Genomic DNA, 25,760 nt, shown 5'->3' with positions numbered 1-25,760 from the left:
TATGTATGATGTCCTAAGTACTAGAAACTGTCACTGATACCATCAAAATGCTATTATGTTTGCTTCTTTCCAGGTTCTACTTTAAGTGTAAGTATAAAGCAGCAGAGAAGTTTCTTATTCTTACCTCATTCAAGATAAGAGCTACTTATATTTCTGGGTGCCTGGGTGGCTCAGATGTTTGAGTCTTCCTTCAGCTCAGGTCATGATCCTGGGGTTTTGGGATTGAGTCTCGCGTCAGGCTTCCTGCTCAGCGTGGAGTCTGTTTCTCCCTCTGCCTTTCTCGCTCTCTCTCTGTCTCTTGTCACTAAATAAATAAAATCTTTTAAAAAAGAGTTACTGATATTCTGTGATAATTGGCTCTGTTTATGTCAGGGAGGTAAAGAGAAGCTTATAGGTGGTTGACGCTCCTTGTGAGGAGCTGGGATTGGGCTAATAGCCCGGCAGGGACTAGCTGTTGTCAGAAGTATCATTTTAGGGGCACCTGGGTGGCTCAGTGGGTTAAAGCCTCTGCTTTCGGCTCAGGTCATGATCCCAGGGTCCTGGGATCGAGCCCCGCATCGGGCTCTCTGCTCAGCAGGGAGCCTGCTTCCTCCTCTCTCTCTCTGCCTGCCTCTCTGCATACTTGTGATCTCTGTCTGTCAAATGAATAAATAAAATCTTAAAAAAAAAAAAGTATCATTTTAAAAATTACATATAAAATAGGCTAACATTTTGAAAAAGTATGAAAACCATAACTTTTTGTACTCTGTAAAAGGAACTACAGTAAAAAATATGTTTGTTTTTCTTATATTAATTTAGGAATGACTGCTTGCAAAAAACCTGGGAATCGAGAATGTAATCATCACTGTAAAAATAAACATACATGTGGACATGACTGCTGTGAGTTCCATAAAAGTTTATTTCAGGTTTTAAAAATTGAACAGTCTTTGAATAGTAATGACATCCTAATTACCTATGTATGATATTTATATTATGCAGTTTATAACTCAAATAATTTTCTTTCTTTGTGGATAACATGAAAAAAATTAGATTAGAAATTATGGAGATCTACCCCCAAAACTTATAATACTGTATGTTAACTAAATTGAATTTAAATTAAAAAATTTTTAGAAAAAGAAGTTATGAAGAAATTTGGTTTTACATGAACACTACCTAAAGTTTAACCTAAAGAATTGAGAATTTCTTTTCTTAGGTAAAACTGGAGTTGCACAGAGGTCAGAAATGAAAGAGCCAACAATCTCTTCATATTTATCTGATTTAAGAAATAGGAATGCTGTTTCATCACTTCCTCCTGTTAAACGTCTCAAGGTTAGTTTTAAAACACTTTTTTTTTAAGGTTTTATTTATTTATTTGACAGACAGAGATCACAAGTAGGCAGAGAGGCAGGCAGAGATTGGAGGAAGCAGGCTCCCTGCTGAGCAGAGAGCCTGATGCAGGGCTTGATCCCAAGACCCTGAGATCATGACCTGAGCCGAAGACAGGGGCTTAACTCTCTGAGCCACCCTGGTGCCCCTCAAGGTTAGTTTTAATAACATTTAGCCCTTGTTTTGTAATTTAAGGTATATGAATATTCCTTTATTCTATGTATCAGTTAGGTAGGTATCTGAAATATATTTTAGTTACTTGAGGGCTTGCCTAGGAGTATGGCCATTTTTAAAATATTGTTTCTAGAGAAAAGATATTATGGTTCTTTTTTTTTTTAAATTTTATTTGTTTATTTAAGAAAGAGAAAGAGGTACTAAGAGAGAGCACAACCACAGGGAGGGGCAGAGGCAGAAGGAGAAGCAGACTCCCTCCTGAGCAGGGAGCCCAATATGGGGCTCAATTCCAGGACTCTGGGATCACGACCTGACCTGAAAGCAGCTGCTTGACCAACCAAGTCACCCAGGTGCTCCAAAATATTGTAGTTCTTAATAATTAGTTTGTAAATCTACTTTTGGGACATAGTTCTACAGCCCCTTACTAGTTTTTTGTATTTGTTTTTGTTTTTTTTAAAGATTTTACTTATTTATCTGACAGAGAGAGATCACAAGTAGGCAGAGAGAGAGAGAGAGAGGAGGAAGCAGGCTCCCCGCCAAGCAGAGAGCCCGATTCGGGACTAGATCCCAGGACTCTGGGATCATGACCCGAGCAGAAGGCAGAGGCTCAACCCATTGAGCCACCCAGGTGCCCTTGTTTTTGTTTTTAAACCAAAGAAGAAGGAAATGGTGAGGGATATGTAGTTTGGCTTGGTTCGGCAATTAAAACTAGACACACTTGCTCTTTCCTGGTTCTATCTGTGCTGGAGTGGTATGGAAAGTCTAAAGTTGATTTTGATTCATGCACCTAGATGAGTACTGAGCAAGAGCCTCCTTTCCAAGTCCTGAAAGAATGGTTGTTCCTACTGGTTGATAGGCTGGTCACTAGCAGACTTATTCTAAGCCTACCTCATCATGTTCAGGGCAAAATAATTGATCGGGCCACAGAAAAGAGGTAGGAAAAGCCCTTTTCTAGAGCTTTAATAAGAATGAAGATTTTAAGTCATGCAGCTAAAATAAGGGGAATACTGGGAAATGGAGAGGCATGCATATCGAAACAGAGACCATCTTCTCTGAGATACTAATTTTTTAGTAGCCCAAGTTTTTCCTTCCTCTCCCTTCCTTCCTTTCTTTTATCCTTTTTTCCTTCTTTCCTTCTCCATCCCATATTATTCCCTCTTTCCTTCCATATTCATTTTTTTAAAAGTTTATTTAATTGGGGCACCTGGGTGATTTGTTAAGTGTCTGACTCTGAATTTTGGCTAAGGTGATAATCTCAGGGTTGAGATGGAGCCCCTTGTTGGGCTTCACACTGGTTTAAGAGCCTGCTTAAAATTATATCTCTCCCTCACCCTATGCCCTTTCCCTCCCTTTCTCTCTTCCTCTTTTACTTTTTTTTTATATATATATATTTATTTGACACAGAGAGAGAGAGCAAAAGCAGAAGGAGCAGCAGGCAGAGGGAGAGTAGGCTACCCACAGAACAGGGAGCCAGATGTGGGGCTTGATCCCACGACCCTGGGATCATGACCTGAGCCAAAGACAGATGCCCAACTGACTAAGCCACCCTGGTGCCCCTCTCCCCCTCTCTCAAAAAGGAAAGTTATTATTTTTAGTAATCTGTACACTCCAAGTAGGGCTCAAACTCACAACCCTGAGATCAGAAGTCTCACATTCTTCCAACTGAGTCAGCTGAGTGCCCTCCTTCCACATTCATTGAGCACGAACAATATGCTAAGTACTGTGACAGGTGCTAAGATACAGCAGTGAATAAGACAGTTTTAGTCCCAGTCCTCATAGAGCTTATAATTGAGTAAAGGATAAATAACTAAATAGGCTTTTTCAGTGATAGAGAATTCTGTGACAGAGGTGTAAGATAACTTGAAATTGGATAGAAAGTGAACTCAGTCCAGATTTGATAGGCGAAGAAAGGATTCCAAATAAATATGACTGAGACTTGAAGAATCTCTAGGCATAAGTCAGGTATGGAGAGATAGGCCCCAGAGTGGTGGTGGAGAAGGATAGAAGAGTATTCCAGACATAGAAAATATGAAGTGGTCCAGAACTGAGAAAGAGAGACATCTTTTGAAACATTGAAGTTATACAGTGTATCGAGTTCAATCACAAGTAAGGGAGTAGTGAGAGATGAGGCTGAAGAGGTAAGTAAGAGCTAGATAATGAAGGTATTTTTGCTATTTTAAAGATTTGGACCTTATCATGAAAGTATTGGAGGCCACTGAAGAGTTTTAATGAGTGACATGATCAGAATTGCAAAATTAGCAAGACAGGAAATAACATGTGTTGGAGGGGATGTGGAGAAAGGGGAACCCTCTTACACTGTTGGTGGGAATGCAAGTTGGTACAGCCTCTTTGGAGAACAGTGTGGAAATTCCTCAAGAAATTAAAAATGGAACTTCCCTATGACCCTGCAATTGCACTCCTGGGTATTTACCCCAAAGATACAGATGTAGTGAAAAGAAGGGCCATCTGTACCCCAATGTTTATAGCAACAATGGCCACGGTCGCCAAACTGTGGAAAGAACCAAGATGCCCTTCAACGGACGAATGGGTAAGGAAGATGTGGTCCATATACACTATGGAGTATTATGCCTCCATCAGAAAGGATGAATACCCAACTTTTGTAGCAACATGGATGGGACTGGAAGAAATTATGCTGAGTGAAATAAGTCAAGCAGACAGAGTCAATTATCAAATGGTTTCACTTATTTGTGGAGCATATCAAATTGCATGGAGGACATGGGAAATTGGAAGGGGAGGTGAACCATGAGAGACTATGGACTCTGAAAAACAATCTGAGGGTTTTGAAGGGGTGGGGGGTGGGATGTTGGGGTACCAGGTGGTGGATATTATAGAGGGCATGGATTGCATGGAGCACTGGGTGTTGTGCAAAAATAATGAATACTGTTATGCTGAAAATAAATAAAAAATAAATTTTAAAAAAATTGCATTTTCTAAATTTCACTATGGTTGCAATGTAAAGAATAGATTAGAAGATGATAGAAAAGGAACATAGGGACTCATTAGGTGGGTTTTGCAATAATCCAGGCAAGATAATGGTTTAGTTTAATAGTAGCAGTAGCAGTAGAAAGAAGTGGCTAGGTTTAAGACATTTTTCAGAGATAGAATCAACTACCCTGGGATTTAATTGCTTATGACGGGTGAAGTAAAAGGAATAAATATGATGACCAGCTTTCTTGATTGAGCAAATAGGAAAAAAGTGAGGCCTCACCAGAATGGAAACTCCAAAGGAAAAGCAAGTGTGGAGAAGTAAATACACAGTAAGTTCAATCTGGAAAACACTGAATTTCGAAGCCTGCAAGATATCTAGGTAAAGATGTTCTACAGAGAGTTGGATTAACTCTTCAAAAATCAGGGAAAGGAGCTGAGTTAGAAATATATATTTTGAGAGTCATTCACTTGTAAATGATAATTGAAGCCATGGAAGTAAATTAGATCTTTAGAAATGTGTAAAGAGAGAAGAGAAGAAGGAGGCCTAGTAAAGAACCTGAAGAATATCAACATTTAAGAAGTCCCTGAGAAGATTTGATTTGAGAACTAGCCTGAGTTTCTCATAATCCATTGGTTTTGGGACTTTGTCTACCAGCAAGAGTTTTGCTGTTTGGCTTATCTGTTAAAAAGTGCTGCTGTGAAATTGACAGTTGAACTTTCTTTTTTTCATTAATAGATGCAAATGAATAAGTCTCAAAGTGTGGACCTTAAAGAATTTTGTTTTACTCCAAAACCTTCTCTCCCCAGTATATCAAGGTACAAATATAATGTTAATATCCAAAGTAGAATAATCATCATAAACTCTTTGCTTCTCCAAATAACCATTTATTCAGGGAAAGGTGAACACTGACTACATTCAAATCATAGTAATCATTTAATTCCATAATGAAGTAATGACATCATAAGAGTTTGGTTATCTAAATTTATTTAGAACTCTGCTGTTAGAGAATACTTTAACATTCACTGAATCATCTCATTCCTGGGAAACTACCCTTCCTATATGTTATGCCCTCAGGCCTTCTCTGCTTTCTAAATTTAACAGGTCACAAAAGTATACCTTATTTTTTTTTAAGATTTTTTTTTTTTTTTTTTTTTAGTTTGACAAACAAAGATCACAAGTTGGCAGAGAGGCAGACAGAGAAGGAAGCAGGCTCCCTACCGAGCAGAGAGCCCGATGCGGGGCTCGATCCCAGGACCCCCAGGACCCCAGGATCATGACCTGAGCTGAAGGCAGAGGCTTTAACTGACTGAGCCACTCAGGCACTCCACAAAAGTATACTTTAAAAAGAAAAATCATGTTGCTGTACAAAATATAATCTTATACATTTAGGGGCCCACTCTATATTAATAACACTTAATATTTATTAAAATAATTTAAATTTTAAAATTCCACATTTTATATTATCTCTTTTAGCCTTAACCACGTCCTGCCTCATAAAAAGAGGTATTTCTATCCTATTTTATAGATAAAATAACCGCAGTTCATATTCCTAGTTATTAAGCAGAAGGCTCTAGGTGATTCCTCAGCTTTCTTTTCCTGTATCATGATGGCTGGAAGGCAATAGTATATGTCATTTTCCTTCCAGATAAGGGTATTCTGTATGCAGGGATGACATTTACTATACGTAATAAACAGTACAGAACAGCCACTGACCAATCAGAACAGATGCCAACACTACTTCTAGAGATCCTAGCTTTTATTATCTAATTAAAGTTGCACTAGCAATAGATTTTTAAGGCTATACACTGATGGCAGAAATCTACATATCTGGGTCATGAAAGATGACTAAGTATCTTGCTTACAATAAACATCTATTTTTTACTCTTTAATACCCAGGCTAATGCAGCTTATCATAGAAGTGTTGAGAAGATCAACCATTTCTTTTTTATTTATATGCATAAGTGGTTTTCAAGTTCAGATTAATTTTAATATTTAACATTTAATGGTTTTATTTATCTTTATAAAGGTCAGAGTGTTTAAACATACCTGAATTGTCTATAATGGAGCAGAGGGATCAACATGAAATCTGTGCAGAATTTCAACAAGAACCATCAGAATATCAAGATAAAGGTGAGTTACCATTGTTATTACCTTGAAAGAGAAGTTGGCTTATCATTACTTCAGAATGACAATGTTATTGAAAAACCAGCATCTGAGATTACTCATTATTAACTTACAACATTTTTCTCTTGGGTTATTGGTCCAATTTCAAATTCTTAAGTCTGTTGTTTCAGATGGACTTGCTATGTTTGTTATAGATTTTTTTAAAAGTCTCTTCTCTACGTTGTGTTGACTATTTTTGTTTAAAGATAATATGAGGAAAAACTGAGAAAATAAGAGACCTCAAGATACACAAAGTATTAAAATGCTGAACTATTTCTTTTATATGTCTTTAAAATTATTTAAAATAATATTATGTTTATAAAATTAGTCCAGTTTTATAAAATAGCTGTGTGAACTTGGAAAAATTATTTAACTTCTTTAGGTCTTAGTCTTATCTTTAAAATTAGGGGATTAATTTAGGTGAACTTTAATACCGCTCCAGTTTCTAAACCTAAGATTCTTACAGTTTCTCTGATAATATGAGAATATAACTTAATTTGTGGGCTATAGCTCATATGTAATCTAGATTTGCTTTTTTTTTCTGTGTCAGTCATGAAATTAATAAGATAAAGCATATAGTTCTTCAACACTGGGACCAATTCATCATTACTCTGGATCCTATTATTAATAGCATCATTTGCCTGGGTCATGCCATCAATAACCAGTCTGTTAAAATGTGTGAGAAATAATCCTGGCCATAGAATTGTTTGTTTCTGTTGCTATATGTAGAAATGGTAAACTTGAGGTTTTCCACAAATAATTTTATGTGTGTGACCTTAGCATCTATTGGTATTCTTTCCTTCATTCTGTCACTTTATGCATCCTCTAGCCATAATTTAAGATCTTAAGTAGGCAAGGGTTGGAGTGCCCACCACCTCTTAGGCGCAAATAAAAATAAGAAAAGTCCCCCAATCTCAGAGTATCAGAGCATTAATCCAACTTGCTCCAAGTCTAATATCATTACAATGTGGGGAGAAGTGTTACATTGTCGACTTCTTAATTTTTATCTCTCTTCAACCTGTAGCCATCTAACTTACTCTTTGTTCTGCTGCTCTATTCTCTGCCCTTCTACATACCACAGTTTATTCCTCTGATTACTTTCAAGCTTTTTTTTTTTAAGATTTTATTTATTTGAGAGAGAGAAACAGAGATAGCAAGAGAGAGCACGAGTGGGGAGGAGGGAAGCAGGCTCCCTACTGAGCAGGGAGCCCAATAGGGAGCTTAATACAGGGGTCAATGCAGGGCTGGATCCCAGGATCCTGGGATCATGACCTAATCTGAAGGTAGACCTTAACCAACTGAGCCACCCAAGCACCCCCTTTGATGCTATTTTTGCATAGTTTTCTTACTTTTCTTTCTTTCCTATCCCCTACCAAACCCAATTATATTATGATATTAAAGTTTCATCTAGATACTTTAACCCCCAATATTAATTGTATCCATGTTTTACTAAAAATGGGCCACATTTTTTTTTTTTTTAAAGAAGAAGGTGTGTAGTGTAGTAGGTAAATTCACAGGATCTAGAATAATCTGTTTAGGATGCCTAGCTGGCTCAATTAGTAGAGCATGTGACTCTTGATCTCGGGGTTATGAGTTCAAGACCCATGTTGGGCTGGGAGGTTACTAAAAAAAAAAGTGCTTAGAATAATCTGTCTAGGTTCAAATTCTACCATTGAGTAGTTTTGTCACTTTTTATAATGTACTACCCACTTTATCTCAATTCCCTCATCTGCTTATGTTTTAGGGATTTAGTATTAAATGAGGTAATATACATAAAGCTCTTAACATAGTATTTGTACTATTATTAGTAGTAATTGAGTATATTCATTATACTTTTCACACATTAGTTTTTGGTGGCAAAACATACTTTAGTTGTATTCAAATATTGCTCTAGAGAATGTTTTAAGAAAAACATGCCAATTTTTATCATCTGTACTCCAATTTCAAGAAAGGAAAAGGAAAAATATCAGAAATTATATGAGAAAGTATGTTGAATCATAAAATTTAAATTGTAAGGGACCTTTGGGCAATTTTATAGTGAAAGAAACCAAGACTCTGAGAGATTAAATGCCTCACCCAAAATCACATATCTAATTAATGGCAGGGCCAGAAATAGATTCTATATCTTTTGATTCCCAGTTCAGTGCCATTTCTATATAATGAAATTGACTTTTAGTTGTCAGTGGAGAATTGAAAATCAAACCTATATAAACTCTTTCAACTTTCTACCCTGCAACTGTGTATTTCTATCTTTGTATCATCCTTAACTCTGTTTTTAAGGAAGATTTCTCTTTTCTTCTATTCAAGGTTTATCTCTCTACCTACAGTTTTAATATTTCTAATCCTGCCTCCCTTGGGGCTTTAGGAGACCAGTTACCCCTCTCTTTTCTAAATTTTTAATCTCTCCTCATTTGTCTTCACCATATAAATATGCTCAAGTCTCTTCCTTCTTCAGCTCCCTATCCTCATCAAGCTAGTCATGACTATTCTGGTTAAGTGACAGAAACTCAAAAAAAAAACTCAAAAAAAAAAAAAAAAAAAAAAGTGACAGAAACTCTACTCGAAGTGACTTAATCCCCCCAAAAAAGGAGACCATTCATGTAAACTTGTAAGTCCAGACATGCATCTGGCTTTAATTTTGCTAGATCCAGGCACTCAAATAATTTTAGTCATGCCTCTGGCTTTCTCTCAGTTTTTTAGCTATGCCTGTTACTAATTGGCTTTATTTTTTTCAAAAGGCTTTTTCACATGGCAGGTAACCCCTAACTCACATCTTCCTACTTGAACAGTCTCAGTGGAAAAACAGCCTTCCCTGTTAGGTTTGGCAGAGCAGAGTTCATTCTAAATGACCTTAGTTGAGTCTTGTGTTCATCCCGCCATCAAACCCTGTAGCCTGGGAATTGGGTCATGCATTCCTCTGCTGTAGCCCTTGGGACCAGGGTACCATAAATGACATCCTCACCAGGATTACATGGAATGTGTGGAGGCAGTTTCACCAAAGGACAGGAAAGATGCTCCTGTTAAAAGAAGGGGAAGTATGTCAGGCAAAGAACAGAATCACCAGAGTCTTTACATACTTCAAAATCTTGCTTTCCCATCAAACAAAAATTCTTCAAAGGGTGATTTATACTCACTGTGCTCATTTCCTTACCTCCTAGTCATTTTTTCATTCACCTAAATTTGGGTTCTCTACTCCTTTGAAACTGCTTTTGCTTAGACCGTTTAGTGGTCTCCTAAGTGCTAAATTCAGTGAACTCTTCAACTTATATTTTCTTTGACCTTTGTTGTATTTGACATATCTGGTATTTCCCTTCTTTTGGAAATCTCTCCTTTGGTTTCAATTAAACTATTCTGTTGCTTCTCCTACTACTTCTTGAACTGCTTGGGCTTTTTCTCCTGTTGATGTTGCAAAGGATTCTTTTTTACTTTTTTATTCTTCTTACTTCATAAATTTTTCTTTTAATAGTGTCACCCAAGTCCATGTCTACAACTACTAACTATATTCAGATGATTTCTACATCTGCATTTGCCATCTCTTTCTTTCTATCTAGCTTGACTCATCTATACAGTTATCTTAATGGATATAGCCACCTAATAGTTAACATAGCTGCATCTGACCTCTTCTTCTCTATACCTCACACTGCTCCTTTTCTTTTCTCCTTAGGTCAGTGAATGAATCCTCTTCTTTTCCAAGCTGCTAAAGGCAGGAAAAGAGTCATCTTAAATACCTTAACTTACATGCAAGTAATTGCCAAGTCCTATCTGTTTTGCCTCCTAAACATCTCTCATATCTGTTCTTCTCTGTCCTTTCTACTGATACTCTAGCTCAGACATTCATTGTTTCTCATTTATTATAATAGCTTTCTTTGCTTCCAGTCTCATTATCATCCCATTCATAACTATTCCGGAGAATCTAATAGTATCTCTGATCATATAAACCTCTTGCTAAAATATCTTCAGTAATTACCCATTGCCTAGAAAGGGTGAAAAAGTGAATTCTTCAACATAGAAAATAAGAATCAGCATAATCTGGCATTTAACTTCCTGTCAGGCTAAGTGGACCCTTCTTCTCCTACTTTGTGATCCAGAAATCCTGAATACATATAGTTCTCCAAACATTCTCTGGTCTCCCATACTGCCATGTCTTTCACATACTATGCTCCCCTCATGTAGTATCTTGCCTTCCCCCTTCCCCTGCTCCATAGTCACAGCTCTACCAAGCTCAAATTCCAATGTTACCTTCTTACCATTTTACCATCTTAGGAGCGTCCACTTAGGGGCGTCCATTGTAGGTTTAGGTCCTGTTCCCTTTACATTCCCATTACACTTTATATCTCTTCTATTTTTAGTATATATATTGTGTGTATATCAGTGAACAAAAGTGGAATAATGTGAACTGGACTTGTAGGTACAATTGAAAGATAAAGTAGGATTTGGGTAGGTGAAGTAAAGTACTGAGAATATTTAAAAGGAATCTTGGTGGTGCACTGGAGCAAGCTTGTGCTGGCTTGTGAGAGAATATTATTAAATTCTTGGGAATCTTTCAGCCATTATTAAAAGTTTAATTGTATAAACTTTCAATTAAATAATTAAAAACAAAGACTGTAAATATTCAAAATTGATCACTTTCTATTATGTAGTAACATATTACTGTGTTCTTGAGAGTATTTCCTTTTTATTTGTATCTATATGGTAGAAATACTATTTAATAGTGTGTTACTGTGCATTTCTTCTGAACTCTGCATTCAGAGATGTCACATTGGTAGCTTGAAATTAATCATAATGGGAATATTTATACCATGGAAATCAGCAAACACTGCATATTAGGACTTGATTTATTGCTTAGACTTATGAAAGCGATAGAAAAAATGTTAATAGTACAGAGTAAATTTAACAGTGTTTTCTGTCTATAGCTATGACATTGTGAGTAGCACAAAAAGGTGAGGGAATATTCTTCTAGTATTTGAAAACTGTTGTCTAATTTAGCAAAGGAGTTGCCTAAGTCAATGAATGAATGAGTCAAGTCCCAACATCCTTCTCTGTTATTTTGCTTTCACTTTAGTTGTTACAGTCAACAAAAATGTCAAGCAGCATTCATGTGAGAACTATATTCATTTGTTAACTGCAACCATAAATTGGCTATGGATATAAGAGTTTGGTAAAATTCAATGAAAACATTCAGTGAACATCAAATATATGAAATTTATAATTAAGCAGGCTATATATTTTATTACTATTTATAAATCATGTGTTACATATCCTTTACCCATAATAAATACATATAATAAATACAAGTATATGTGTGTGTATGTATGTGTGTATATATATGCTTATATATATATGCATACATTTTGGAGAAACAGTTATTAGACATTTGTTAGCACACTGCTATGGAAAACTGCAAAACTAAAGGCATTTATTGCCCCTAACAATTTTATGAAATAGATACTATTATTATTCTCATTTTGTAGAGGAGGAAGCAAGGCTCAGAGACTTTAAATTACTTGTCTAAGATCATAAAACTAGTAAGTGAGCGAAGTAGAATTTTCATCTAGTAGTCTGGCCCTAAGCCCAGTTTATAAACAATGGATAACACTGAAGATTTTTTAGCAGGAGAAAAATTAAGATATATTTTGGAAGAACATATTTCCTAATAACATTCAAATTCACCTGTAGGAAAAAAGAGCTGGAGGAAGGAAAACCATTTTTAGAAATTATAAAATTCATTTTAGAGTAGGGTTATTCTCCTATAGGAATTAAGAGAGAAAATATAATTCTCTCTAAAAGTATCCATTGAAAATTAAATTTAATGCAACTATCAGTATTTGTAATAGTAAATAGAATTGGTTGAAAACAATATTTAACAATGCTTGGCCCAATACTTTTGAAAACTACTATTCAAAACTTCAGTTTAGCAGTTGAAAGATGTATTTGATATATGAGTGGAAAATTATGTAAATGATTTAAAAAGTACCTATACTCTTTTATACATACACATGACAGATTTCTCTAGATGGAACTATCCTATAACTTCAGATGAGAAAGCCCCTCAAACAGTGCTGTTCAACAGACATCTTAATGCATCTGGAAACCAGAATTTGAAAGATGTGGATAAAAGTAATACTCCATTCTCAAAAGTTTTGAATGTGAACTTTGAATTGGGAGATGAAGTTTGGGATGATTTTGATGATGAGAACTTATTAGAAGTTACCAGTTTTTCAGCCAGTACTGAGAAGACAAAAACATCAGGTAAAATTGTCTTTTAGCCTGAAATAATTTCATGAGAAATTCTTCAAATATTTTTCAATTCAGTTTCTGGGACTAATTTTCTTTGCCTTTTTTTAATGTTTGCTTAATTAGTTTTGTTTTTTTAAGATTAATAATTTTTAGCAAAACTGAAAATGTGACCCTTCCATAAATTACATTTCCTCCTAAGGACAGAATTCAAGGTTATTCCGTGATAATGACATAGAAGATGAGTTTTTTCTATTCTATTGCTCCCCTATCTTGTTAAAAACTCTATTTAAATAAAAAATGTTTATTGAACTTTCCCTCATAAAATAGACTATGTAGCTTTCAATTCTGTGATCACACATAATTTCCTAATATTTGTAAAGGACAAAATAATTCCATTTTTTAAAAATGATTTTATTTATTTATTTGAAAGAGTAAGTGAGAGAATGCTCACATGCATGAGCAAGAGAGGAGCAGAGGGAGAGGGACAAGTAGACTACACTGAGCACAGAGCCCCACAGATCCCACAACCCTGAGATTTTGAGCTGAGCCAAAATCAAGAGTTGGATGCCCAACTGACTGAGCCACCCAGGTGCCCCTAAAATTACTCAATTTCTAAAAGTATTCATCTGCTATCCAGGAAAATGAAAGACACCTTTTATTTCTAGTAGACACACTAATTTTTTTCAGATATAAATAAATAATAAGAAAGGATTTCTTTCTCCTGTATTAGATATTATATTTAAATCATTTACAACTCCAAAATAACAGGACTTAGTTTTCTGAATTACTGGCAGATTTACTCTATGTCACTAAAACAGAAAATAAAAATCTTGATAAGCGTATGAGAAGACAGCAAAATAGAGATATTCTCTCCAATGATGGCAGGAGGAAATCAGTATCCCAGAATTATAGTTACCTTTCAATGTATCCCACACCCCAATGCTCTTTTAAAAAATCTTTTTAAGGGAAGCTATTCGAAGTTGAAATATTATTGTTTCTGGATTCTAAGAAATATCTAGAGAACTATTATTCCTTCCAGAGGGAATAGGATTTGACCACTTTCACAAAATAGGCCAGGAAAATCTATGATGTGGAGCCTGTAGGCACAATTTCCTATATCAGTGGACAGTTAGCTATTAGTTAGCTAGCTCAAAGTTAAAAGTCATTGTGTATTGCAATTTAAGAGGCAGTTTGTAGTGATTCTTAGAGGTAGCCTAATCATGTGAGGGCATAACTTTGATGCTGGAAAATCAGTCTCCATAAATGCTATGTGTAGAGCACTTTAAATGAACTTAATTGTATGCACACCATTGAAAATATTGAATGAAATTCAACTTGATCATTTACATGAGTTAAAATAAGTAAGTAAGTAAAAGTGGTTTGGGAACCTTTTAGTATAGTAACTGATAACCTAACCTATTTGTTTGTAGTTTCACTCCCTTAGCTTTGCTCCCTTATTTCTCTATATAAATTAAATCTGATAATTGAGAAGATTATTCATTTCTTCTTTACTCAGAATCATATCTATTGGAGAGAGCCCTTGTAGAATTTCTGAAAAGATCCTTTCATCTATTTCTTGCCATTTAATTTCAAAATGTTATCTCTTTACATAGGATTTGGAAACACTTTGAGTTCAAGTACCGAAGGAAATAAGCTATTCCTCCAGGAGTCAAAGAGCAAATTCCAAGGAGAAATGGCAAAAAGGCAAGTTTTAGAATTTTGGTTTGGAATACCTTACAACTGTATATCCTTCTGACACATAATTGGAGATGGGATTGAATTATTAGATATCAAAGAAACTATAAGGTATTAACCAGCCTGAAACCTCTTATTTTTAGACTTGTTTCTCAAAGTGCTATTGACAGACCACCTACTTCAAAAATATTGAAATATATTACAAATACACATTCCTTGGCCCTATAATAGACTTACCAAATCATGGTCTCTGGGGCTGGAGCCCAGGAATTTTTACTTTTCAAAGGACTTGAAAACTGAATAGTAGTTTGACAGGTAGAAAAGAAGAGGATAAGGCATTCCTGGTAGAAGAAGCATGTATAAAGGTATAAGGCTTGAGAAGGTATCTTATGCTCAATGGTCAGTAAAGCGTCAGTAGAGCCACAGCATTAAGGCTGAGTGCTGAGGTCTGATTCTAAAAAGCCTTGAATGCTGTATTTAGACAACTTAACTGTATCCTGTAGAAGGTAGTTAAAAATTCATACTGCCTTCAGGATTTGGTAGGCCAAAGGCAACTGAAGAGTGTCCCATATAAAACGCACAACTGTGGAGATATCACAACTCCAAATTTTGAGATTACTACAAAGCTACAGTAATCAAAATAGTATGGTACTGACACAAAAATAAACACTGGACCACTTTTTTACACCATAAACAAAAATAAACTCGAAAAGGATTAAAGACCTAAGTATAATACTTGAAACCATAAATCTCCTAAAAGAAAATATAAGTGGTAATTTCTTTGACATTGATTTTAGCAACATGTTTATGGCTATGTCTCCTAAAGCAAGGGAAACAAAAACAAAAATAAACTTTTTGGGACTAGACCAAAATAAAAAGCTTTGCACAGCAAAGGATACCATGAGCAAAACAAAAAGACAACCTACTGAATGGGAAGCTATTTGCAAATAATATATCCAGTAAGGGATAAATTTCCAAAATAAATGAAGAATTTATACAATACACACCAAAAAAACCAATTTGATTAAAAAGTGGACAGAGGACCTAAATAAACATTTTTCCAAAGAAGACATACATATGGCCCACAAACACATGAAAAGATGCTCAACATCACTAATTATCAGGGAAATGCAAATTGAAACCATGAGATATTACTTCATGCAAGCCAGAATGGCTAGTATCAAAAAGACAAGAAATGGTAAATGTTAGTGGAGGATGTAGTGAAAAGGGAACACTCGTACACTGTGAGGCAGGGAATGTAAGTTGGTGCAACCACTGTGGAAAACAGTATGGAGTTCCCTCAAAAAATTAGAATTAGAACTACCCTGCAATCTAGTAATTCCACTACTGGGTATTTACCCAAAGAAAACAAAAACACTAATTTGAGAAGATATATGCACCCCTGTATTTTTGCAGCATTATTTACAATAGCCAAGATATAGAAGCACTCCAAGTTGCGGGTAGAAATAGATGAATGACTAAAGTTGTGAGCTATTTGTATATCTAATACTACTCAGCCATAAAAGAGAATGAAATCTTGCCATTTGGAACAACATAGGTGGATCTAGAGGATATTATGCTAAGTAAAATAAGCCAGACATGTGATTTCACTTAGATCTGAAATCTAATAAAACAAAGCAAATGAGCAAAAAACACAAAAGCAGACTCTTAAATACAGAGAGCAAACTGATAGTTACCAGAGGAGTGGTGGTTGGCAAAATAGATAGATCAAGAGTTGCATATTCTACCCACTGAGCTGTTTTAAACAGGTGCCTCAATTGAACATTTTTTAAATTACTATTTTCTTTTTCAAATGTCTACATGTCCTATATTTTCAGAGAACATCTTCATCTACCCACTTGCCACTTATTTTTCCCTCTTCCTCAACAACTGTATCCTAATTATTGCTAAATTTAGTATGTGCTATGAATTGTTTCAAAAATCCAACTCTACCTCTCAGTTTCCATTACCTCTGCTCTAGTTTAGCCTCACCATAGGCTGCTTCTTGTACTGGCCACAATGTCTCTTGTGGTCCGACCTTCTGCAACTCATTCTATATATATCATATCACTATATATAATCTACAAATAACTAGAATAATTTTTGTCTTATCAAATTGTTTATCCTGTCCTTAAGTATCTTGGGAAGCTTCCTACTGCTTACATGGACATCAAAAACTAGGTTACAGCTAGAAGGGGCTATAGACTGTATCACATTTTATTTTATTTTATTTTATTTTATTTACTTATCTTAAAGATTTTATTTATTTATTTTTGCAGGAGAGTGAGAGAGCAAGCATACCACTGTGGGGAGGGGCAGAGGGAGAAGCAGACTCCCTGTTGAGCAGGGAACCCGATGTGGGACTCCATCCCAGGACTCTGGAATCATGACCTGAGCTGAAGGCAGACGCTTAACAGGGCACCCAACTGTATTACATTTTAAAAAATTAGTTCTTAAAATTTAGAAGTCAGGAGATGTCACATCAGATTTTAGATTCCTAGGGGTTTTTTTTAATCAGAATATTTGACAACACTAGACATTTATTTCTTACACAGCAACAACTGCTTAGAGCTGAGTAGTGGTTGATTCTTTTATTTATTTTTATTTTACTTTTTATTATTGAAGCATGACTGATATGCAATGTTATATTAACTTCAGGTATAAACTTACTGATTCAGCAATTTTATACACTACTCAAGGCTCACAACAATAAGTGTAGTTAGTCACCATCTGTCACCACACAATGTCATTACAATATTATTGACTATATCCCTGTGCTGTAATTTTCATCTCTGTGACTTATTTATTTTACAAGTGGAAGTTTGTACATCTTAATCCCCTTTATCTATTTTGCCAACCACTACTCCTCTGGTTATTTATTTCTCCTAGTTTAAAATATAAGAAATTTGTGGTGTCTTTTGGTATTTTTGTTATTATTTAGTCATTTTACTGATTATTGGCGTGACGGAATCACAGATTTCAGAGAATTCCAGAACTGCAAGGTGCTTAATAATAAGCATCATTTAGTCTTCCCATCATCAGATGCATGAATCACCATCCAACATCACTGGCAGGTATTCATGCCATCTCTACCAAGACAGCCTCTAGTGACCAGGAGCTCATTCACTCCAACATGCTTGTTCCATATTTGGGTCTCTTAGACCATTCAAAGCTTTTAAGACTATTTGCCTAAATTTTGTCTTCTTACTATTTCCATTCATTGCTTCTAACTTTGAGTCATACAGAATAAACAGATTAGAAGCATCAAAGGAGAACAAAGCTATAGGTGTAAAGAAGCAAAAAAATTGGGTAGGAAGTAGAAAGATACAAGTAGGAAAATAACAAAGCACATAGACAGTTTTGTGGGCCATATCTTTAGAAACTATAAATAATTTATGGAGAGTTTAAAAGTAATGAATGGAAGATAAGTGGATTTAAAAAGGAATCCTTATCAAGAAGCCTCTAAACAAAAATTGTGCCAGAAGTTGATACTGAAAAGAAGGCCTGTAGGACCTGAGGATTTGGAGTGGAAAGGAGTCATGCTTTTCATTTTATACCCCTTTTTACTATTTTGATTTCTTGTCTTTAATCAAAGACAAAAAGATTCAATCCTCTCAACATATGTACTTCTCTATTCTACTACCCATATCCACTGCTTTTTACTCCTATTTTAGCCTATAAGTGTCAACTTAAATTGTCACCTCCTCAGAGAGACATGCATTCATAACCACCTTTTGAAGTGTGTTTGTGTCTCCACACTATTTCCTGTAATATTACTCAATTAATTTCCTTCATATCACTTCAGGATCTATAATTATGTATATTTATTATTTACTCATTGTCTGCTCCTCTACTAGATGATAACTCCCTGAGGATTTGTTTACCTCTTTATACCTAGCTCTTAGTACAATATCTGGCATATGGTAGTGAATAATAAATGTTTTTTAATGAATGAATTTAATACAGAAGATTGAAGGTGAATTTTAGTGTAGTTTTACATAAGAAGATAAGTCAAGTTATCTCTGTACAGTGAGATCAGAAGGGAAAAGAGATTAAAAGTTAAGCAAAGTGGGATTTAGAAAAGATTTACAGACTGCTAGGTAATAGAAAATTAAGCATAAGACTCAGTTTTAAAGAAAATTACTGAATGATTACTGCTGTAGGCTTTTAAAAATCGTATTCTTATCTAATTTGGAATATAGTAATTCGTGTTTTGTCTAAAGGAAAGGAGCTACACCAAATTTTCCATGAGTCTAAAAAACAGCATAATTTTTAGTAATAAATATGGTAAAATTTAATCATATTCCCCAAAGAATCACTATTCATCTAAATTAAAATGGTTTGTTTCTCCTCTTTGCTGTATTTTACAAATGATTAATTTTTATTTTTAGTTTTGTTTCATCGCCTGAGAAGCCAGATGTTTATTTATCAAATTCTCCTGTGTTCAAGTTTGATCCATCCTCCATGAAAAAATCACCTCAACAAGCTGGAAATGCAAATATTGTAAGAAGCACTTCATTGTTTTTCTTTTAAATTCTGTCTGAATAGTTAAACTTTCAAAGATTGCTTTTTTTTTCTGTTAACCTCAAAATACAGGTCTATTTACAAGAAAGAGAACAACAAAGCCTGTCACCGGAAATTGAAAGGCTGTGCTTTACTCACTCTGAAAAAATACCAAATTCTTCACATTTTGTTAAGAAAGTGGATTTCTTTATTAGAAGCAGTGAATGTAAAGAGGAATTTGATTTCAGGTAAGAATTCTTTAAAGACATTTCAAGACTATGCCAATGAAAACTTTCTATGAAGAAATTCAGTATTCTGTTTTCCTTGGTTTATTTTATTTTATTTTATTATAGGGATAGAGCATGAGAGAGAGTGGATGGGAGGGGCAGAGGTAGAGAAAGAGAGAGAATCTCAAGCAGTCCCCATGCCTCTCTTGGAGTTTATTTGGAGCTCCATCTCATGACCCTGAGATCATGATCTGAGTTGAAATCAAGAGTGAACTATCCTGGTGCCCCTTTCCTTGGTTTATTTTAAAGATTAAAATCTAGACATTTTATTTACTTAAAAACATTGAATATTTAGACCCCTGGTGACCTAAACTCCTTAAAATAATTCATAATTTTAAGTATCTCAATTTTTGAGAACATATGTTTAATATCTTTAATTAAAACATACTGTATTGCTAAACTTTGTTTCTCTGATTTGAATATAAGATGTTGATAATATAAAGTGTAAAATCACTTAAATCCAAATGAGATTGGCTAATTTTTCAGATGTTCAAGTTGTATTTTAGCCAATCAGTTCTTATACAATTCTGCAGGTTCAATGAAAAATCAGATTAAGTCTACTCAGTTCCCCATCAGCTGGTCACTTCTAGGAGTAACTGTAGCATTTTCTGTCTTTCCCCTTGAATAGTCAAAGTTTATAGACTTGTTCACACACTGATTAAATGACATTACTTCTTAAAAACCTTAAGGAAATACCTAAGGGACTTGATCCCTACTTCTCACAGTTTATGAAATCTGATTTTCCCTTATAGACTTCTTCCTAGGTAATGCATATGGAAGTTCATTTGATACATTAACCTCTCAGCAATCTACATATATTTCTGTACTTGCTTTTCCCCCTCCAGTAGGTATCATCCTGATGATGAAGCTGATGAAATGAAGTCTTTTCTGGGAATATTTGATGGTATTTTCTAAAAGAAACCAAAAAATTCATCTCCTATTAATAAGATAAGGTATATAGACACCCGATTACAAAGCATGCGTTTTATATTTTTAAAGTAGTTCATAATTGTTCAAATGTTTTTCTCTTGAATTTGACCAGTTTTGTTGACTTATTTGTACCAAATCTTTGGATTGATTTATTTTCCTATTGGAGCTTCATGAAAAACACTTTTATAGTGGCTTTGTTTCAGTAAGCTAAAAATTAAATTGCACTTAAATGTATCTTGATTGGATTTTGACAGGAACCAATAAAAGTACATTTTTATATTAAGAAATTCTATGAAAACAAAATAATGCTAGGTCAGTGGATCAATTTATTATATGGATTATTCACCAATATTGTTTTGTTTTACTAAAGATTTTTAAGAATCCAGTGGCTGTCTGAACCTCTTGTTTTCTATAACTTTAAATAATAATAAATGAAACATTAATCAATATAGATTGTTGTTTTCCTTTGGCTTGTTTTCCAGTGTGGTGAATTCTAAAACCTTGTTATATTGACTTTTACTGTGGCAAACACTATTTCATGTTATTCTCCCATGAATTTGTTCTCAAATTTGTTTATATTTATTGGTAAGTAGTATAGAGGCTATCTAAGCAATGTTTATTATTTAATTTATTTATAGATACAGGGGAAGTTGAAGACCATTTAAGAAATTTTAGGAATTTTTCTTTAAGCGTAAGAGCCTTAGAGATAAGATGTAAAGAAGAGAAACTTCCAGTCTAGGTTGTCATTGTTGTCACTAATAAACATTTGTGCAGCATCGTATGTATTAAACATGGAGAAAAAGCTTAAAATAAAAATTAAGAAGCTTTATTATGTGTTGAAAAATAAGGGCAACCGGTTCTTTTATTTTAGTCATCTTTACAATTGGCATGTTTCTGCATCTGAATCAATCATGCTACAACCTTTAAAGGTTATTAAACACCATTAAAATGAAAAATTGGCTCACTACAATCTGCTCATCTTGCATACATAGACTTTGACACTAAAGAAATAGCAATTTAATTCAGCAAGACTTATTATGATCTGCTAAGCAAAAAGCACTGTGCTTGGTTCTGCAAAGGAGGCAAATGATAAAACACTGTTTTTGCTCTCATGGAGCCTACTTTACATTCTGGTAGAGAAAATGAGACATATAATAATGCAATAATAAAATATAGAATACATTAGAGAAGTGGTTCTCAAACTTCAGGATGTATTGCAGTCATCTAGAGGACCTGTTTGAAAACAGATTGTTGGGCACCAAACTCAAGGTTTCTGACTCTGTAGGTCTGGGGTGGGGCCTGTGGAGGTGCATTTCTAACAAGTGCCCAAGTAATACTGATATTGATGGTCGGGGATCACACCTTGAGAATCACTGCGATAGAGGTTTAAAAGAGCTCTTAGAGTTCATAGGACAGTGAACATAATCCTGACCATAAAGTCAGGGAAACCTTTATAGAGAAGTTAAAATTTAAGCTGAGTCTTGAAAGATGAATACAATTTTAATGAACAAGTATATGATAGAAGGACATTGTAACAGAGGGAAGAGCTTGAGCAAAGCTCCAAGGGAGGGAAGTATCTATTTGGGGAATAATGATTAGATAATTTTTTAAAAGATGTTATTTATTTATTTGACAGAGATCACAAGCAGACAGAGAAGCAGGCAGAGAGAGAGGAGGGAATATGCTCCCCGCTAAGCAGAGAGCCCAGTTCAGGGTTTGATCCCAGGACCCTGGGATAATGGCTGAGCTTTAACCTACTGAGCCACCCAGGCGCCCCATGAATAGATAATTTTAAACATATGTTAATGTTGTAGGAGATTTTTGTGTTTCGTTGTTGTTGTTGTTGTTGTTTTTAAGATTTCATTTATTTGAAAGAGAGAGTACAAGCGGGGGTGGGAGGTGGTCAGGGAGGGGCAAAGGGAGAGGGAGAAGCAGATTCCCCACTGAGCAGGGAGTCTGACATAGACCTTGATCCAGGACTCTTGAGATCAGGATGTGAGCTGAAAGCAGACACTTAGCCAACTGAGGCTTGATCCAGGACCCTAAGGTCAGGACCTGAGCTGAAAGCAGAGGAGCTTGTTCAACTAAGCTACCCAGGTGCCCCTGTAGGAGATGTGCACCTTAAGGTCAGACTGTGGAAGCCTTTATATGCTAAGAAACCTGAGCTTTACTCGGCAGACAGATGTTTCCCAAACTTGCCGATCATAAGAAACATGGATAATATATTAAATATAAAAATTCTTAGACCTTACCTAAGGGCTACTGATTCAGAATTGCCAAGCTGAGGGGAGTGGGAAGTCTGTCTGTAGCTAACAACATTCCAGGTTACTCTTTATCAGGCCAATTTGGAAACATATGAGTATGTTCATTTCCTGAGGAGTCAAAACAAATGGCAAATTAAGTTTTATCATCGACTTGCCTTACTTTGTTTGTTTGTATAAGTGTTTACCTGGAAAATTATGTGTAGTAGTCCTTAAGGAATGGACTGACTACTTGAAGGAATTCAGTCATTGACATTCTTTCCATGAGTGAATAACCCTGCAGTTTCCATTTTGTAGCTGACATTTTAAGTGTATTTAAATGAACCATGCAACAAAGCTTTCCACACAAATCTTTGTTAGGTTCAATTTTTTTCAACAGGTTTGGGGTTTTTTGTTGTTGTTGTTGTTGTTTTTTCAATTATAAAGTTCTTTAATAGGGTGCTAGGTGGCTCCCTCTGCCTCTCCCCCTGCTTATACTTGTCTCTCTCTCACACATGAATCAATAAAATCTAAAAAACGTATTAAAATAAAACCAAAGGTCCTTAATAGGCAGTCTTTTTCTCACCTCTATTGTTGACATAATGGCACTTTACCTCATAGGTATGGAGCGGGACTTGAATAAGCCACTGCATAGAAAGCTCTTAGTTTAGGGACTGATGTATAAAATATGCTCATAAATGGTAGTTGTTCATACTAAAAAAAAAAAAAACCTATCTTTAGCAGTACTTTAACTCATTGGAAGGGGTAAAGTAATACAATACAGACTGTCCCTAACTTACAGTGTTTGGACTTAAAGTTTTTCAGCTTTATGATGGTGTGAAAGTGATATGCATTCAACTCAAACCATTCTTCAACTGTGAACTTTCTTTTCCCAGGCTAGTCATATGCATAGGCTACTCTGTTTTGATGCTGGGAAGCAGCAGGGAGCCGCACCTACCAGTCAGTCACAGGTCCATAAGGGGACACAACCCATGCACTGACAACTATTCTGTACCCATACAACCAATCTGGGTTTTGGGGGGGGGGGGGGTTGTTTGTTTGTTTGTTTTTTGTTTTACTTTCAGTACAGTATTCAATAAAGTATATGAACTGTTCAACACTTTTTTATAAAATTGGCTTTGTGTGACATGATTTTGCCCAACTATAGGCTAATGTAGTTGTTCTGAGCATGTTTAAGGGAGGCTAGGCTAAGCTATGATGTTCAGTAGGTTGGATATATTAAATGCATTTTTGGCTTATTGGTATTTTCAACTTAATGTGGGTTTATTAGGATATAACCTCACCATAAGTGTAAGTCAAGGAAAATCTTTCCTTGCAAATTGTATTTGAATTTCAGTAACTTGCATAGGACTTTACAAATTAACTTTTTGACTTTCCATAGAAGTATCATCCATAGAAAAAAATTTTCTCTTAGACCTCCCTCCTATGTATACTTCCTCATGCTTTCAGGTAGATTGCTCTATCTCTGTTCCCTCTTCATCAGCACTCTTAGTTCTTTTATGGTCGGATCATATTAATCCATTTTAATATTACCTTAAGTAAAATGTAAGTAGAAAATAAAGTTTTTGCAAATTGTATTATAATGCATTCTAAAGCCAAATAGAAATGACTGCTGAATTATTCACTGTTTTAGGTTTTTGCACACTTTACTCCTTGGATTCTTAGTAAAGTCATACAAAGTATCTCTTTATTATGACCCCATTTCTAGAAAACACCCTAATCAAGGATAGTAGGAAACCACTCCTTGAGGACCCACATCCTAGGGATTACATGGCTAACACTTACCTGTAGCATCTTAGGTCATAATAGGTGTCTATATTTAAGAACGCCTGCTTTTGTGAGAATAGAGAAGACACCAGTGAGCAGAAAGTTGGGGCAAAGAGAAGAAAACCAAGCTAAGCTTAGAATTAAGTAAGCTAAGAATTTCACTGTGGGTTTTGGTTAGTGGAACAAATAAAACAAAAAGAAAGGGAAACCCTGGTTCTTCTTATCTTTTAGCATGTCAATTCCTGACTGCCAGAAGTTAAAGGCCTTGCCACTCAGGCTCTGACCCAGGACCAGTAATACAAGAAACTCCTTGGAACTGGGGTTAGAAGTTCTTAGGCCTCAGTCCAGAACTTGTGAGTCAGTCTGCATTTTAACAAGATTCCGGGCTGATTACATGCATGTTAAAGAGTGAGAACCACTTTTTTTAAGGTAGAAAGGAGAGGAAAGGAAGCAATATCAGAATTTGTAAGAGAATCCATTCCAGAAGACAAGTATAAGAGTAATGGTGATTACTTGGTTTTCTGCACATATATTTCCTATTTTAAATGTAATATGGTGATATCACTCTTGTTTAATTGCCTTTCAGTATAGGTTGTTTTCTTCACCAACTGTGTAAATTATCTTTATAATTCCCATGCATCAACTGGGTATTTTTATGTAGCTTGAGAGGCACTTAGATGCTCTATAGAGTTTTGTTTTAATTAACATAATAAGAGCTGATAATTCAAAAGAGCTATCTTTGTCTTGCTTATTTTCACATTTCAATTCGGAAACCTTTCCCTAAACTAACATATGCCTTAAAACTCCATACATACTTCCGCAAAACAGAATGAAATAACCCAAACCCCACAGTGTTCTGAAAATTTTGGAAAAATGTGTATAAACCTGCACTCAAGTGTGTTGTAACTATACATTTTTTTAATCAAAAAAGGAATGAAAATTCAGCCAATATTAGCATTTTGCCCACTGAAGCACATCCGTATGACAGTAGATGGCTTCAGTCTTTTAGAAAGTACACATAGGATAAAGTCATTTTGGTTTTCTTTTCTGTATTTATTAATTTGGAAATGTAAACATTTTACCATTTAGAACTTAAATTTTTTTTAATTTTTAAAGATTTTTTAAACAAATCTTACTGCCATATTTTTTTCTCATTTCTAAACTTGAAAAACTTAAAATTTAGGCAGTACAAATTTTTCAGGTTGCACATTACCAAAAGATTAACTAAGTGAAGTTCACATTTTAAAAAAAAGGACAAAGAACAACCCAAAAACAATGAAAGGAGAAAAAGAACATAAAGGAGGTTCATCCTAAGTCTCTACTAAAAATTTGAGACAAAATGGAAATGAACTTTCCACAACTCACTCATCACTTTTGTCTTCATTTTTTTCTAGGACTGGACTCATAATCAAAAATAATTGGACATTT

At 35.1% G+C, this 25,760-nt stretch overlaps 1 protein-coding gene across 17 annotated transcripts in view; it reads left to right on the top strand.

The window, feature by feature from the left end:
- Positions 1-20,751, top strand: part of HFM1 (helicase for meiosis 1) — a 123,572-nt gene extending 102,821 nt beyond the window's left edge. For 15 of the 17 annotated variants that reach the window (XM_059135283.1, XM_059135280.1, XM_059135276.1 and 12 more), the window contains 9 exons: positions 799-879; positions 1,193-1,308; positions 5,225-5,304; positions 6,516-6,619; positions 12,656-12,901; positions 14,503-14,593; positions 18,976-19,087; positions 19,181-19,335; positions 20,220-20,751. In XM_059135283.1, the coding sequence (XP_058991266.1) occupies positions 799-879; positions 1,193-1,308; positions 5,225-5,304; positions 6,516-6,619; positions 12,656-12,901; positions 14,503-14,593; positions 18,976-19,087; positions 19,181-19,335; positions 20,220-20,289 (1,055 nt within the window). In that variant the 3' untranslated portion in view covers positions 20,290-20,751. Of the gene's footprint in view, positions 1-798; positions 880-1,192; positions 1,309-5,224; positions 5,305-6,515; positions 6,620-12,655; positions 12,902-14,502; positions 14,594-18,975; positions 19,088-19,180; positions 19,336-20,219 lie in introns of those variants that run through there. The other 2 variants (XM_059135271.1, XR_009344994.1) reach the window with 2 other exon arrangements.
- The last annotated feature ends 5,009 nt before the right edge of the window (positions 20,752-25,760 follow it).

The sequence above is a fragment of the Mustela lutreola genome, chromosome 10 (assembly GCF_030435805.1).
Source record: "Mustela lutreola isolate mMusLut2 chromosome 10, mMusLut2.pri, whole genome shotgun sequence".
Taxonomy (NCBI): domain Eukaryota; kingdom Metazoa; phylum Chordata; class Mammalia; order Carnivora; family Mustelidae; genus Mustela; species Mustela lutreola.
Note: the sequence above shows the minus strand (reverse complement) of the source record. Positions and strands in the feature narration are given on the sequence as shown.